This window comes from Phyllostomus hastatus, unplaced genomic scaffold (genome assembly GCF_019186645.2).
Source record: "Phyllostomus hastatus isolate PE091 unplaced genomic scaffold, TTU_PhHast_1.1 phas_scaffold_28, whole genome shotgun sequence".
In the NCBI taxonomy this organism is placed as follows: domain Eukaryota; kingdom Metazoa; phylum Chordata; class Mammalia; order Chiroptera; family Phyllostomidae; genus Phyllostomus; species Phyllostomus hastatus.
In genome coordinates, this window is record NW_025334022.1 from 9,344,312 (window position 1) to 9,361,958 (window position 17,647).

The 17,647-nt window shown below is 37.1% G+C and overlaps 1 protein-coding gene across 3 annotated transcripts in view; it reads right to left on the minus strand.

Annotated features, from left to right (window-relative positions):
- Window positions 1-17,647, minus strand: part of RNF128 (ring finger protein 128) — a 135,619-nt gene that overhangs the window by 31,549 nt on the left and 86,423 nt on the right. For all 3 annotated transcript variants that reach the window (XM_045817551.1, XM_045817552.1, XM_045817550.1), the window contains exon 2: window positions 3,165-3,412. In XM_045817551.1, the coding sequence (XP_045673507.1) occupies window positions 3,165-3,412 (248 nt within the window). The remainder of the gene's footprint in view (window positions 1-3,164; window positions 3,413-17,647) is intronic.

Consider the following 17,647-nt stretch of genomic DNA (forward strand, 5'->3'; position numbering starts at 1 on the left):
GTCACTAAGGAGACAAAGCATATGTTCCTGGCAGCGGTGCTGCCTCTGCCCCATTTACTTCACCCTGCTTGGCCCTGGGCGGATGACTGGTTAGCCAGTGGTGAGTAAGATTCCTCAAGGGAGGGATGACCTAATACAGGCATCATCAGGGAAGGACTTAGGGGACTATAGAAAAGAGGTGATAGACCCTCACTCCTCAGCTTTTTCAAGGGCCTGAGTCCTCATTCTATCTGTAAAAAGTCTCCTAATTTCTTGGCTGCTTGTACTCCCCCACCTGACTTAAGCCTGAAACAATGCTGGAGGCAGGTGAGGCCGTGTGCTAGAAAGGGCAGGTGTCCTGAGCAATCAGCCCTAGGAAAAGAATGCATAAAATCCTGTGAAACTTGCTTTGCTAAGAATGCCTTCAATTTAAATGATAAGAGTCCAAGCATAAAATGAGTTTGTTTCCCAAAGTTTTATGGCCCTTTGGCTATCTGACCCTGACTCAGAATAAGCCCTCATAGTTCTTTGAATGTTATCTATTGTTTGATAATTACTGCCTGACAATGATTGATGAGCTTTACATATATGTCCTGTATTCATATGCAAATTAAACTCAATAAAAGCCCATTGAGGGACAGGCTCAAGGCCATTCTCCTTTGAGATATTGGCCACCTTTCCTCTCCAAGCAGATCATGTCTTGGTAGAATTATTCTCATCCATGATGGACAAGGGGCTCTGCTGGACAAAGCTCCATCACACTAGTGTTTAAATATTATGAAGGTTTTATAATAAGATTTCAATTTTCATCTCTTCCTACAAATTTGATAAACTTTCTTGCCATATAGAACTCCTCACTTTTCCTGCATTCCCTAATAAGTCAGGTTCATCTTCGTTTATTGGAGAAAGAATGCATGAAGCAGCCAGAGTTTCACTGACATTGGAAGAATTTCTCAGTTCATATAAAAATGTATTCTTGCCCCTACCATATGATCAGCTGAAAATATTAAATCTGTACTGAGCATTCTGGAGACATAGCATACCACCCTGTTGCTATGGTGAAAATACTTGAGAGGGGGAGGATGTAATAAATGATGGTGGCTTGGACCAGGGCAGAAGCTGTGGCATTGTAAGAAGTAATCAGATTCTAGATATAAAAGGCCTGTCCAGAAGGTATCCAGCCATGTAATATGAAAAGTAGAGACATTTATTGAAAAATATACAAGATACAAGAAACATTGTACATAGGACAATGATACCTCAGTCCTCTTCAAAGTAGGCACCTTGGGACCTCACAAAGTTTTCCTAATCTCCATCAGCTGCCCCATTGTATTTTCCTGAATCTCATTGATGGCTGAAATATGTTCCCTTTCAAAGGTGATTTTAGTTTTGGGAAAAGCCAGAAGTTGCAGGGTGCCAAATCTGGGCTGCAGGGGGGCTGAGTCACCTGGGTGATCTAATGTTTCACCAAAACTCTGCATGAGACATGATGCATGAGTGGGCACATTGTCCTGATGAAGCTGCCAATCACCAGTTGCCCATAGATGTGGCCTTCTGAATCATTGAATAGTTTCCGCAGAGGAATGTTCAAGCTTGATACAAAATTTGATGCAGATTCATTGCTCTGCTCACTCAGTCCCTTTGAATGCAATGGCCACATAATACACCTGTTCATTCAAAGGCGTCTGCTGCCCCTACTGACCAGTATAGTGAAGTTATCATTGTTCATGCATGTTCATTTCAGTCCACTGTCCTTGCTTCCAGGTTACATTGATGTTGCACAAACCACTCTTGTTATATTAACAGTGGCTGGACGTTTTCTGGACAGACGTCATATAATGAAAGTAGAACCAATGGGATTTGCTTATGAAGGTTATATGTGAAGTGATAGAAAAAGAGGAAAAAGAAGAACTCCAAGGTTTTTAGTCTGGAGTCAAAGGAAGTTTTTTGTTTTGTTTTGTTTGTTTTGTTTTTGAAAATGGAAGCAACAATAGCATGTTTGTGCATCCATAGTAACAGAAGCCAAGACAGAGGATATAGGATGTAGAGAGATGCAGAGAGATAGGTAGGTGTGATAGAAGCCAGTGGAAGTACTCTTTTGGTTACTTCAATTTCTCAGTGGAATAAGAGACAAAATACAAGTTGTGAGTAAAGTTGGAGGAGACATTGGAAGTTTAAGGAGAAAGGAACATGTATGATTAGTCACCTAAGAAAGTGGGAAGGGAAATAGCTAACAAAACACAGTATGATTTTCTGTTAGATCAGTTATGCAAAGTGCAGGTACAGAGTAGGTGGGAAATTAGATTTAACCAGGGTTGGATTTTGATAGCAAGTATAACAGAGAAAGAGGGGGCCAAGGGAACTCAAGATGTATGCATGGTAGTGATTATTCAAGTTAAGTTGGGTAAGAAGAGAAGTGAGGATATCAAGGGAGTGACAGATAGTTTCAAGGTGTTTAAGACCAATGCCACATAATTATAGGTACTTCCATGTGCAATGATGCTTTTGTATTTTTGCTCAAAAAGCTCAAAATATGCTTTTTGTATTTTTGCTCTCTATTATTTGCATACTTTGTACTTGTTTATATATCAGTTGTTAAAATATGATAAAAATTATGAATATGTGACTCTGCTTTGAGTCTGACACTATCTCACTCACAATTAGATCTTTAAACTTGCCTTCCCATGACATTCAGTATGGTCTCTTTTTCCAGCCCTGGCCACACATGCAAATACATACATGCTCAGACATACACATATGCATGAAATAACAGTAGTTACCTTTGTGTGGTGATTAGTTTTTTGTTATGTGGGGTTTGGGGTGAAGATTTTTCCCTTGTATTTTCTAATTTCTAAATTTTCTATATTGAGTATAAAATGCTTTTGTAATTTAGAAAAATATTTAAAAGAATATATGTATTTACATCCATATATAATTAAATGGTGGCTGTGCTCCATAATGAGATGTTAGAAGACTTAATTGGGCAGGATTAAGGCCACAGACAATTTTAAGAAAATAAAAGATTTGAGAGGATGAAAGCTGACATACTTTTAAAAACTACAAGTTTTCATAAAACATATATATGGGTCATTGTCTAGCAAGTGATATGTGCTGAAATGCATGACACTGAAACTGCAATTAAAACAGTAAAATATTTTTAAATTGGAAAAGGGACCATTACAAACCTGCTTTCTGTTTTGAGCTCTTGCATTCCGTAATCTTCGAGCAGAATAAAAGATAAAATAGCCCACAGTTGCTGCCGTAATAATAAAAAAGGACACAGAAACAAGGAAAATTGAATAGTGATTCACCCAAGGGCCATGTTTTTTCCCTACTTCGATGACCATTGTTACTTGTATGCCTCTTTGAATTGATTGTAGAATTTTTGTGCCTTTCAGATTGCCAATCATGATTGCAACAATGTCTCCTGCACCTATAAAAGAAAAGGAATTTAGTTTTAGTTTGGTAAAGCTTTCTTAGTGCAAAAATCCAAGTGCTAAAGTGCTTTTAAATGATTCCTAATGAGACAAAGGAAAGATACTCATTCATTCAAATAACATTTTGGGGGCATCTACTATGTATATATAAGTTACAGGGGATACATATGTGCCAAGACTTGAACACTGATCTTAAGGAACTCAGTGTAGTAAGGAAGCTGTCATATATAATAAATATCTTCCCTCTCCTCAGGTTAACCACTTATAATTCAACAGTATTGAGTCTGGGGCCCAATTTGCCTCTTAAATGAAGGCTTTCTGAAAGACTAATAGTCCCTTGGTTGGTACAAAATATGGCTTACATCCTAGGGAATCTGAGATTTGGGAAAGAGAAATATTTAACTATACACTTCCCAATTTATAAGGTGATAGACTATCTTATGAGCTCATTACTAAAAAGCATAAGAATTTACATATCTAGATTAATAATCTGAAACAAAACAAATACTTACAATGTACAACATATTGAAATGTTACTACTCAACACCAACCAAAGTTGAGCCTTAAATTTGACTAAATTTATTACTTAGTCTAATAGTCTAAGTCTTAGTTTTGTTGACTCTGAGAATGAAGGTGCCTACTAAGAAGGGCTACTGGTGGCTGATTGGGCTCAAATTTATATACAGAGCCTAGCAGCCATTGCTGAACAGGTGCCTCTCATTGAAGCCTCGCTTCAGGGAGAAGCCTGAACTAAACTGCCTATGACCTCTGCACTGAACTGCTTTCCTGCATCATGTTTCTGCCATCTGAGCCAACCACTATAAAGGAGTTCCTGGAATTGTATTGCAACCTATAGGACTGAGACTTTCCCCATCCAATTGAAGATGCACAGCTATATCCTCATCAGTCTCTTCACTGATCAATCAGAGTGCATGGCTCCATTCCAATCAATCAGGACAGTGCTTTTTGAGTCAACCAAACTGTGAAGATTTGGAGCCCTCATTTTCATGAGAACTAACCAGTCAGAAACAAGGGGTGGGAGCTTCTCTCTATATAAGTAAGCTCCCCTAGGACTCTTGGATCATGCTTTCCCTTTCCACAGAAGATTGCATTTCCCTAGGTGGAGCTGTACCACACAAGCTGTCCTGCAGGAGAAGAATGAAGCTGCCCTGTTTGGTTGGGCCAAACTGGACCAAAGCAGAGATGTCTAGGCAGGCTAGAATGAAGTTCAGCTATTTTGCTGGAGAAGGGCCAGCTGTAACACCTGGGCTGCCTTGTTCCCGGGGCAACCTCAAAACCATGCTATTCCACAATTGAGCTGTAACAGTATTGAGTTGTCTTATAGCTGTGCTGTTCTCCAGTTGAGTTGTATAATGATTGTACTATTCCACACCTGTGCTGTTCCACAACTGTGCTAGATTAGAATTGAGCTGTTTGCATTGAATAAAGTCTTCCCTTTTACAACAGTGAAAATTTGGGGTTCCTGTTGGTGTTGGATTGGTGCCAGTGACCATCAGTTGACAGTTTAAAGGCTTAATTTCTGTAACACCTCTCTCTCTACCCCACCCTCAATTAATCTTTGTCCTCCCTATCTCTCAATTACATAAATTTTATGAAAAAAAATAAGGGACAAACATTCTTTTCCGATGTTATGAGGATGTCAAATTACTCATGCTATTTCAATGTTTATCATGGTTTAAATGATAAATCAACTAAATTCCTTTTATTTGATATGACCTGAGACCAAAAATATGAAGCAAAAGGATAAAGTTCTTTCAATGTTATGTGATTGCCAACCAGAGAAACCTCCTACTGTTATTAGGTTAGGATACTATCTTAGTTAATGATCAAACTGAAATCTGGAATAAGCAAAACCACACATGCAAGCATACACACACTCTAAAAGGCCCTTCAATATGAAAATAGTACTTATTCACACTTTCCATAATTAGTTTAAGAGTACAAGCCTTAACTGGCAAATACATAGCAGAGTTTTTACCCAAGTAATCCTTTAAATTTATCATCCCCAGTGACTAAAGTCTTCAAAAGATCATCTCCTCACTTGAAGTTACCAATTTAAAAATAATATATTCATAAGGTATTATTACAGATTTTTAAAGTTCTAAAAGACACTACTTTTCCATATTATAACCATTTAGTTAAAACATTTTATAACTTCACTAACTCATTTGCAATCAGACACTGATAATTTCTCATTTACATGGGGAAAATCTCAAAAGCAATGGGAAATGAAGGGGTCTAAAATAAGTTCTGTTGCATATTTATCCTCTACCAGTACATGATACAATATCTTTTATGGGTCTAGAGCAGCAATCTCCTACCCTTTTGACACCAGGGACCACGTGAAAGACATTTTTTCCCTGGATGTCAGGGTGGGCAGCAGGGAAAGGAGGCAGAGCCCAGGCATCTTGCATGCCCTCTGCTCACCTCTTGCTGTGCTTCCCCATTCCTAACAGGCCACAGATTGGTACCTGTCAGAAGCCCAGAAGTTGAGGACACTTGTTTAGAGATTTGGTTACTTTGCGAGAAGAGTGACACATTTTTCTATTTATTTGGGGGCTTCACATTTCTAGTTTTGGCACTAAAAGCAAAGAGTTTGTCTTTTCTCTACCAAACCTATGTCAGGAAGATTTATTGTTATAAAGTTTGATTAATTAGATAAATTAATTACATAACAGCATTCATTTATGGTGTTGTAACCTGTATAACCTATGAAATGCATGGATAATTGGGACTTCCAACCAAGATGGAGGTATAGATAGATACACTTTACTGCCTCACACAACCAAAAGGAGAACAGCAAATTTAAAAACAAAAAATAACCAGAACTGTCAGAAAATCGAATGGTATGGAAGTCTGACAACCAAGGAGTTAAAGAAGAAACATTCATTCAGGCCAGTAGGAGGGTCAGAGATGGACAGCCAGGGCATAGAGGACTCATGGCAAGGTGGTGGCTAGAGGATCAGGGAGTGCAAGGTGGCAGCTGGTGAAGCAGGGAGTCCCATATTTGTGTGCGGATAAACCAGAAGGAACAACTGGGGAGTGAGACAAACCACACAACTCAGGGTTCCAATGTGGGGAAATAGAGTCTCAAAATCTCCAACTGACAAAACCTGTGGGGGTTGGGACAGCTGGAGAAACTCCAAGCCTCACAAATGAGTTTGTTGGAGAGACCCACAGAGTCCTAAAATATGCAAAAAACCACTCACCCGGGAATCAGCACCAGAAGGGCCCAATTTGCTTGTGGATGGCTGGGGAGGTGACTGAAAGTCAGCTAAGAGCTGAGCAAGTGGCACTGTTCCCTCTTGGACCCTATCCCCACATATAATGCTATAGCAGGGCACGGGTTGCCCTACCCTGGTGAGTATCTAAGGCTCCACACCTTACTACATAACAGGCATGCCAAGAAAAAAAATATGGCCTAAATGAAAGAACAGATCAAAACTTCAAAAACAGAACTAAATGGCCCTGGCTGGTGTGGCTCAGTGGATTGAGTGCTGGCCTGAGAACCTTGAGAGTGCAAACTTGAGAACCAAGGGGTCACAAGTTTGATTCCCAGTCAGGGCACATGCCTGGGTTGCAGGTCAGGTCCGCAGTGGCAGGGGGTGGGGCATGTGTGAGAAGTAACCACACATTGATGTTTTTCTCTCTCTCCTTTTCTCTCCTTTCCCTTCTCTCTAAAAATAAATTAATAAAATCTTTTAAAAATAGAACTAAATGATGAAGAGACAGACAACCTATCAGATCCAGAGTTCAAAACAGTGGTAATTAGGATGTTCACAGAAATCATTGAGTATGGTTGCAAAATAAAGGAAAAAGTGAAGGCTATGAAAAGTGAAATAAAGGTAAATGTACAGGGAACCAAAAGTGATGGGGAGGAAATTGTGACTCAAATCAATGATTTGGAGCAGAAGGAAGAAATAAATGTTTATCCAGAACAGAATAAAGAAAGAATTAAGAAAATGAGGAAGGGCTTAGGAACATCTGGGACAACTTGAAACATTCCAACATCTGATTCAAAGGGGTTCCAGAAGGACAAGAAGAAAAAGAAATCGGAAACTTATTTGAAAACGTAATGAAGAAAAACTTCCCTAATCTGGCAAAGGAAATAGACTTCCAGGAAATCCAGGAAGCTCAGAAAGTTCCAAAAAAAGTTGGACCCAAGGAGGAACACAACAAGACACATCGTAATTACATTACCCAAGATTAAACATAAGGAGAGAATCTTAAAAGCAGCAAGAGAAAAGGAGATGGTTACCTACAAAGGAGTTCCCATAAAATTATTAGCTGATTTCTCCGAAGAAACCTTATAGGCATGAAGGGGCTGGAAAGAAATATTCAAAGTCATAAAAGGCAAGTACCTACATCCAAGATTACTCTATCCAGCAAAGCTATCATTTGGAATGGAAGGGGAGATAAAGGGCTTCCCAGGTATGGCCAAGTTAAAGGAGTTCATCCCAAGCCCTTATTATATGACATGTTAAAGGGACTTGTTTAAGAAAAAGAAGAACATCAAAATTACAAACAGTAAAATGGCAACAAACTCACAACTATTAACAACCAAACCTAAAACAAAACAAAACAAAATAAAACAAAACAAAAACAAACTAAGGAAAGAAACAGAACAAGAACAGATTCACAGAAATAGCAATCACATGGAGGGTTATCAGTGGGGAGGGTTTGGAGGGAGAATGTGGGAAAAGGTGGGAATAAGAAGCATAAATGGTAGATACAAAATAGTCAGGGAAAATTAAGAACAGTGTGGGTAATGGAAAAGCCAAAGAACTGGTATGTACAATCCATGGACATGAACTAAGGTGGGGGAGTGATGATGGGATGGGGAGTACAGGGTGGAGGGGGGATAAAGGGGAGAAAAAATGGGACAATTGTAACAGTATAATCAATAAAATATATTTTTAAAAAGGGCATGGATACTTGTAAAAGTCAGGTTTGAGAATATATTATAAATTTAAAGATTCCTTTTTAATCACAGATGTGTCCTTCTAAACTTTTTTTGACTAATAGAAATGTTTCCATTATTTTAGAAGATATGTGGTGGGTGGCAGAGGTGGGTGTTCAGGAACATACTGGCCATTGTTTTCACATGGAGATTAAAAAATACTGATAGTCAAGAAATACATTGTCTATACATAATGAACAATGCTGTGCTTCAATTTCCTTAGTTCATATTCATACATGCTATATATAGTCCAACTATCTACTGAATAGCTTTCTAATCATAGAAAGGACCTATTTATAAGCATTATTATATATCATCTCTTCCCCACACTCCTGCAATTGTTTAAAAATTACTCCTCCTCCAGTGTTCCCAGTGACAATTAATGGCATGACAAATCTCTGTTCAACTGTTTTAGAAACCACAGAACCACGTTTGAATACTCAATGCTAACCTACTAGGTCATGTAGATTCTACTTCCTTGGCATCTCTCATTATCAGGTCCTTCTTTCCACTCCTGCTGCCTATATAATAGAGGCCTTCTACTGTTAACTCTAAAAATTCAACCAAGCTTGGGTTTGAATAAAGAGTAAAACAGGCTTCCAGAGACAGAGAGCTTGAGGGCTTCAGTACAAGTACCTTCTGATATTTACATTGGTTGCTCAGTGACATTTTTGTTTACATTCCGAATCCTGGCTATACTCTGGATAATTGAGGTTGCTGGATAAGATTTAGCTATAAACTAGACCCTGTTCTCAGTGCTTTACATGCATTAAAATATTTCCTCTTCACATCAACTCTATAGGGTAGGCATTGCTGTTATCCCATTAAAGATAAAATTGACTAACTTGCCTAGAATAACACAAGCTAAGTTCACAAATGGTATCTGCTCTTCACCACCACTCTTCATTATTTCTCTCTTTGATGAGACCTAAAGCTATTATTTGACTATAAAAAATGAAAATTAATAACTACATTCTGAGGGCAGTAATGGTAAATGTTTAAAAACTGGCTCTTGTAGTGGGGTGGAAGAAGGAAGAATCCTTGATTTTTAGTTTTTCCCAATTTCCTTAGTTTAAATACTACCCCCACGGCCATATGAATGTACAGTTGGGAAAACATGGGTACAACTGGCTAAGCCAGACAATTCTAGCATTCTACCACAGCACTGGATACAGAGTTAAAACTAAATACAAGCAGGATAAAATTAAAAACATAACAGAGTTACTTTGCTTATTTATTTCAATTATTCATACCTATTTTGAAAAACCAAAGTTCATGTACAATCCCAAGTTAAACTTGTTTCTCTAGTTGATATTCTGTTGAAAACCATAAAACATGTAACATTAAATTCCAAAGAAGAGCAGTCAGACTTCTTGTGGAATAAGAAAAACAAATTTTTTTCTGATTGGTGTGTGTGTGTTGCTAAAGCAGGCTTTGCTGAGCCCTTTTCTCCCTTAAGCTTTCTATATCCTTAAAAAATTGGAGACTCAGGGGGCTGTTAATATGGTTTAGCTAATTCCAAACGTCTCACATTAAAATTAGTGACTTTGTAAGTAACTTTTAAAAAGCATCACAAAACATATTCTGTATGTAAAGTTATTCATTTATTATAAGATAAGCACTATATGTGGTCTTATTCAAAACTTATTCTAAATGTTTAATCTCTATAATTTCTGGTGTGTTGAGGAATAGAGAATGGACATTGAAAACACACATACAAAGGCTAGAAGCTTTTCTCATCTTAAACATGTTTTAGAAAATGTGAAGAATGACATTTTTTCAAAGGGATGATTAAAACATAATCTTTTGCCTATATGGAAAGATATAGTACTGATATTCTCTTCCTAGAGAAACTCAAAGCACTTCTTCAAGTGTTTGTGAGAATTGAATTTCCTTAAAGGTAGGAGTTCAGACTTTTAAGAAAGGTTCAATTAACAGATAACCAACCTATATACTTGAATATACGTTCTTCATGCTGCAGAATTTGGCTTATTTCACTTATAGTAGTACAACAACATATTAAGTGGAAACAGTTATAATACAATCTTTAAAATTATTCATATTTCATCAAAACATTACAATTAACCTTTAAAACCAAAACTGGTATGTTAATACATAGACTCTTGTACAAGTTGCCAAGCTTTACACTTTTCTATCCAAAATTTCATTATGCTAACTATCTTCTTTAGAAAGCACCAGGCTTAAGAAACCAAATATGGGTTGGACAGATCACCTGATTAAAACATAGTACTAATAAGATTAAGGTATGGTTCAATTAACTCTCTTGTAAACCAATTATATAAAAGACAGTAACTTTAATTTCATTTCATTCTTTTATTATCTATGCACATGCCATTGTGTATAGATACAGACATTGTGCTGGGTCTTGGCATTTCAGAAAGGAACAAAATATATCCCCTTCCCTCTAGGCACTTGCAAATAAATGTCTCTTATATGTGAGCCATTCACTACTATGAAGAATATGAACCAAACCAGGAAAACAAATGGTGCACATTTATTATCACCTCCAGTAGTAGGAAAAAAAATTCCAAATCACACTGTGAACTGATTCTTGGTTAGCAGAATTTCTTCCTATATAAAATAAGAAGGAAAATATATTTTCCAGTGATACCTTAGACAAGGGTTTGATCTCCAAAATATATAAAGAACTCACATAACTTTACTCTAGAAAGACAAACAACCCAATTAAAAAATGGGCAAAGGACCTGAACAGACACTTCTCCAAGGAGGACATAGAGAGGGCCTAGAGACATATGAAAGGATGCTCAGCATCACTAGACATCAGAGAGATGCAAATTAAAGCCACAATGAGATACCACTTCACACAAGTCAGAATGACCATCATAACCAAATCAACAAACAAGTGCTGGCAAGGTTGTGCATAAAAGGGAACACTAGTACACTGTTGGTGGGGATGCATACTGGTGCAACCACTGTGGAAAACAGTATGGAATTTCCTCAGAAAACTAAAAGTGGAACTATCTTTTGACCCGGCAATTCCATTCCTATGATTATATCCTAAGAACCCTGAAACACCAACTGAAAGGAACCTATGCATCCCAATGTTTATAGCAGCACAATTTACAGCAGCCATGTGCTGGAGGCAACCTGAGTGTTCATCAGTAAATGAATGGATCAAAAAACTATGATGCATTTACACAATGGAATACTATGCAGCCAAAAGAAAGAACTCCTATCTTTCTTAACAGCATGGGTGGAACTGGAGAGTATTATGCTCAGTGAAATAAGCCAGGCGGTGAAAGACGAATACTGTATGATCTCACCTATAAATGGTACCTAATCACAAAACAAACAAGTGAGCACAATAGAACCAGAGACATGGAAATAAAGAACAAACTGACAGTGACCAGAAGGGAGAGGGGAGGGGATACCAGGGGAAAGAAGGGGAAGGGTGCTCAAGAAACATGTATAAAGGACCCATGGACAAAGTCGACAGGGAGTGGGGAAGGATTGAATGTGGGACGTGGGGGTGGGTAGGGCAGGGGGGAGTAATGGGGGGAAATGAGGACAACTGTAATTGAACAATAAAAAAATTTAAAAAATGAAATAGAAAAAAGGGGAAAATTACACACAGCTCTACCACTTTAACAAAATCATTAATATTTTAGTATACTTTTTTCAAAAAAACCCTTATTTTCCCTCAGTGTCCAATAATTTGTAAAATAACAAATTGTTTTTGCTGTGATATTTCTGAATTCAATAGTGCTCTTTATTTAAAAATTGGTAACCAGAAACAAAACTAGAGTTTTATCCAGGGGAGAAGCATAATGCAGCAAAAAATAACACTGGAGTGGGAATCAGAACACTGGATTGCAGTGTTTGCCTGAAGAAAGTAGGGCTGTACTAAATTTCTAAAGTCTGGCAAAAGATATGACCACATTTCTTCTTCTATTCTCCTGGAATTTACAAATCAACTATGAATTTAATTCTGCTTTTCAAAATATAGAGCACCCTCCCCCCACCAATGATAAGGAAACTGTGCTAAAAGTGTCTGATAATGAAAACTAACTATTTATTGGACAACAAACTTCTACAGCCTAAACTCTCATCATAGGGCAGCTGTCATTTCAGGATTTGAAGCTCTCTCAATCTGCACTTTGTTTCAAATTTGATTGTTATCCCATTCACACCCTTTTCCTTCATGAACTGTTAGGCAAAATCATTAAGACAAACTATTAAATGTATTAGTTAAATGCCTAACTGACTTGTAGATATAAATCAAGGATTTATTCATAAATTTTAATGCATTATATCTGAAAACTAAATTTTCAAAGTTGAATATCAGAAAAAGCTGTCATTTTCACAATTCTAGTGTATTAATACCATTTTATATTTGATAATTTAATGGTCAAATATAACTAACCTGAGGCTGTAATGGCTTAAACACCAGTTCCTGAGTCCAGTATAATTTAAATCACACTTTTTAAAAAGATTTTTAAAATTTATTTTTAGAGGGGAAGGGTGGGAGAAAGAGGGGGCGTGAAACATTGATGTGCAAGAAAAACATCAATTGGTTGACTCTACCATGCACCCAACCAGGTACCCGGCCTACAACTCAGGCATGTGTGCTGACTGAGAATAAAACCAGTACCCTCCACCTTGCAGCTTGATGCCCAACCCACTGCCATGCTGGCCAGGGCAAACCACACTTACCTTGATTTCACAAATATAGCAGTCACTTAATTCTTTATTATTGATTTTTTTAATTTTACTGAATTTATTGAAGTTATATTAGTTAATAAAGTTATACAGATTTCAACTGTACAATTCCATAATACATGATTTGTATATTGTATTGTGTATTCCTATTTAAGAATCACTAATAACCTAATGAGGCTCAAGTTTTTCACATTTTCATTCTGCAATCCAAAGTATTTTGGGAAGCCCTGGCTGGTGTGGCTCAGTGGATTGAGCACCAGCCTGCGAACCAAAGGGTCCCTGGTTGGATTCCTAGTCAGGGCATGTGCCTGGATTGCAGGCCAGGTCCCCAGGAGATGGTGCATGAGAGGTAACCACACATTGATGTTTCTCTCCCTCTCTTTCTCCCTCTCTTCCCCTCTCTAAAAGTAAATAAATAAAACCCTTAAAAATAAGTGAATAAATAAAGTATTTTGGGAGAAGGTACAGATTAGGAATAAATAACAATTAAGTAGCAAAAGAAATACAGAATCCCATTTCAAATGTTTAACAATAAATCAATGTTTTTGCATATGCCTATCTTGAGAACAAAGGTAATAAAACAGAGTACAGCAACTCTTACTACTGTTACTGAATATCATTCAATTAAAATATTAATATAAAGGGTGTCTCTTCTCAGGCTTACTGGCAAAACAAAACAAAACCACTTTCTAGTTATTATTCATAATATATAGAAATTTGATCTACGATTTTGCTGGTGATCAATCCCTTTCAGGTCTTTCAAAAACTAATGGTATAAGTGAAATAAGTCAGTTAGAAGAAGATAAATACCATATAATTTCATCTACAAGTGGGATATAAAGAAAAAAATAAATGAACAAACAAAAATGAAACAGACTTATAGACACAGAGAACAGACTGATGGTTGCCACATGGGAAGAAGGCGGTGGGCTCGGGAGCTGGGTGAAAAAAGTGAAGGGATTAAGAAGTACAAGATGGTAGTTATGAAACAGTCAACAGGATGTAAAATACAACATAGGGAATACAGTTGATAATACTGTAATATTTTAACTATGTATGGTGTCAGATGGGTACTGGAAATACCATGGGGAATACCTTGTAAAGCATGATTGCCTAACCAATATGCTATACACCTGAAACTAACATAAAATAATATTGAATATAAACTGTAATTGAAATTATGGTTATCATATTTCTTTGTGATCAGAGACATCTTCATTAAACAAATATTTATGAAGTGCAAACAAACTATGTGGTAAGTTCTATGTTTCTGGACTTCCCCTTCTCATTTAAATATTAACAGATCAAAATGTAAAATAAATTCTAAAATGTTTTACAACATATGAAATATTCTAAGCATAATATTGGCATACTTATAGCACCTTTGTATTCAGGCACATGATACAAGGAAGTGAGGAAAACTGTTCAGTATCTCTTTCAGCCAGTATTCCAGTTTTAGCATTAGAAAATAAAGTATTCACAATCATTGATTTACAAATAGTAAAGACAATTAAAGGCCAAAGTAGCTCTTTTAAAACTAAATTCATATTCAATACTGTCCAATACCCTAATAAATTGATTAGGTCAGTACTGAATTCACTCTTATCTAGAATGAACAAGATGTAAGTGTGAACAATTCCAACATAGTTCTCTAACATTTTCTCCATTGGAAAATCTGAAATCAATTTAAATGGACTTCTCATATTCATTTTGTCCACAGGAGCTTTCATAGCTCCCTTCTCCCGCTATAAACCAAACTCTTTGAGCAACTAGGGAAGGTCAAGGTATTTCAAAGATGGATATGGAAGCTTATTGGGCCAATCATTCTTTTTTCTTTTTTTTTTACTTTTTTTTTATCATTATTCAAGTACAGTGGTCTCCATTTTCCCCCTACCACCGCCCCCCACACACCAGCCATCCCTATTTGATTATAATTCAATAGGTAGTACCATTGATACTACCCCCCTTTGGTTGCGTCCATGTTTCTTTTATACATTTTCCTGAACACCCTTCCTCACCCCCCACATACTGTCCCCTGCCACCTCCCCTCTAATTGCTGTCAGTTTGTTCTTAATTTCAATATCTCTGGTTATATTTTGCTTGCTTGTTTTTTTGTTGTTTAGGTTCCACTTAAATGTGAGATCATATGGTATCTGTCTTTCAATGCTTGGTTTATTTCACTTAGCATAATGCTGTCCAGTTCCATCCATGCTGTTGCAAAGGGTAGGAGCTCCTTCTTTCTTTCTGCTGTGTACTATTCCATTGTGTAAATGAACCATTTTTTTTTTTGATTCATTCATTTACTGATGGGCACTTAGGTTGCTTCCATCACTTGGCTATTGTAAACTGCACTGCTATGAACATTGGGGTGCATAGGTTCTTTTGGACTGGTGTTTCAGTGCTCTTAGGGTATAATTCTAGCCGTGGAACTGTTGGGTCAAAATGCAGTTCCATTTCTAGTCTTCTGAGGAAATTCCATACTGTTTTCCATAGTGGTTGCACCAGTCTGGATTCCCACCAACAGTGCACTAGGGTTCCCTTTTCTCCAAAACCTCTCCAACACTTGTTTGTTGATTTGTTTATAATGGCCATTCTGACCTATGTGAAGTGCTATCTCGCTGTGGTTTTAATTTGCATCTCACTGATGGCTAGTGATGCTGAGCACCATTCATATGTCTCTGTGCCCTCTGTATGTCCTCCTTGGAGAAGTGTCTGTTCAAGTCCTTTGCCCATTTTCTAATTGGGTTGTTTGTGTTCCTGGAGTAGACTTGTGTGAGTTCTTTATTTATTTTGGAGATCAAACCTTTGTCCGAGGTATCATTGGCAAATATGGTTTCCTATATGGTTGGTTCCCTTTTCATTTTAATGCTGTTTTCTTTAGCTGTGCAGAATTTTTTTATTTTGATGAGATCCCATTTGTTCATTCTTTCCTTTATGCCCCTTGCCCTAGGGGACACATTGGTGAAAATATTGCTGCATGGAATATCTGAGATTTTCCTGCCTATGTTCTCCTCTAAGACTTTTATGGTGGCATGACTTATATTTATGTCTTTTATCTATCTTGAATTTATTTTTTGTGTATAGTGTCAGTTGGTGATTGAGTTTCACTTTTTTTGCATGAAGCTGTCCAGATCTCCCAACACTATTTGTTGAAGAGACTAGTTTTACTCTATTTTATACTGCTACTCCCTTTGTCAAATATTAATTGACCATAGAGACTTGGGTTTATTTTTAGGTTCTCTGTTCTGTTCCATTGATCTATGTGTCTGTTCTTATGCCAATACCAGACTCTTTTAAAGACAGTGGCCTTGTAATACAATTTGATATCAGGTATTGCCACCCCTACTATGTTGTTACTTCTCAAAATTGCTGAGGGTATTTGGGGTCATTTATTGTTCTATATAATTTTTGAAGTGTTTGGTTGATATCTGTGAAATATGCCATTGGTAGGTTAACAGGGATTGCGTTGAATCTATACATTGCTTTGGGTAGTATGGACATTTTGATGATATTAATTCTTCCAATCCATGAACATGATATATCTTTTCATTTATTTGTGTCTTCCTCAATTTTTTTCTTCAAAGGTGTGTAGTTTTCATTCTTTCTTAAATAAAAAAATGTATTCATTTATTTTTGGAGAGGGGAAAGGAGGAAGAAAGAGAAGGAGAGAAATTGATATTTCAGAAATATCAATTTCTCTCCTTCTTGAGGGGGAACCTGTGGTTCCCTCTCAAGGACCCACCACTGGGAACTTGGTCCACAAACCAGGTTTGTGCCCTCACTGGGAATCAAACCAGCAATGCTTTGGTTTGCAGGCCACCACTCAATCCATTGAGCCACACCAGCCAGGGCAGTGTTGTATAATTTTTTGAGTATAGGTCTTTTATGTCTGTGGTTAGGTTTATTCCTAGGTACTTTATTTTTCTTGTTGCTATATCAAATGGGATTTTGTTCCTGATTTCTGCATCAGATATTTCACTGTTGGTGGACAAAATGCATTCAGTTTCTGAATATTGACCTTTTATCTCACTGTTTTTGCCAAATTCCCTTATTAGGTTGGGTAGTTTTTGATTTAGTTGATAGAGTTGTCAATGTACACTATAATGCCATGTGCATCCTTTCCAACTTGGGTGCCTTTTCTCTTTCTTGTTTGATCATTGTGGCTAGAATGAGCAATACGATTTTGAATAGAAGTGATGAAAGCAGACACACTTGTCTTGTTCCTATTCTTAGTGGGAAAGGTTTAGCTTTTGCCCATCAAATATGATGTTGGCTGTAGGTTTCTCGAATATAGCCTTTATTATCCTGAGGTATACTTCCTCTATTCCCACTTTGCTGAGTGTTTTTTCTTTTATCATAAATGGGTGGTGTACCTTATCAAATGTTTTTTTCTGTATCTATTGATATGATCAAGTAATCTTTGTCTTTTCTGTTATTTATGTAATGGATTACATTTATTAATTTGCAAATATTGTACCATCTTTGTATCCCTGGGATGAATCCCACTTGGTCATGGTGTATGATTTTTTTAATGTATTGCTGGATTTGG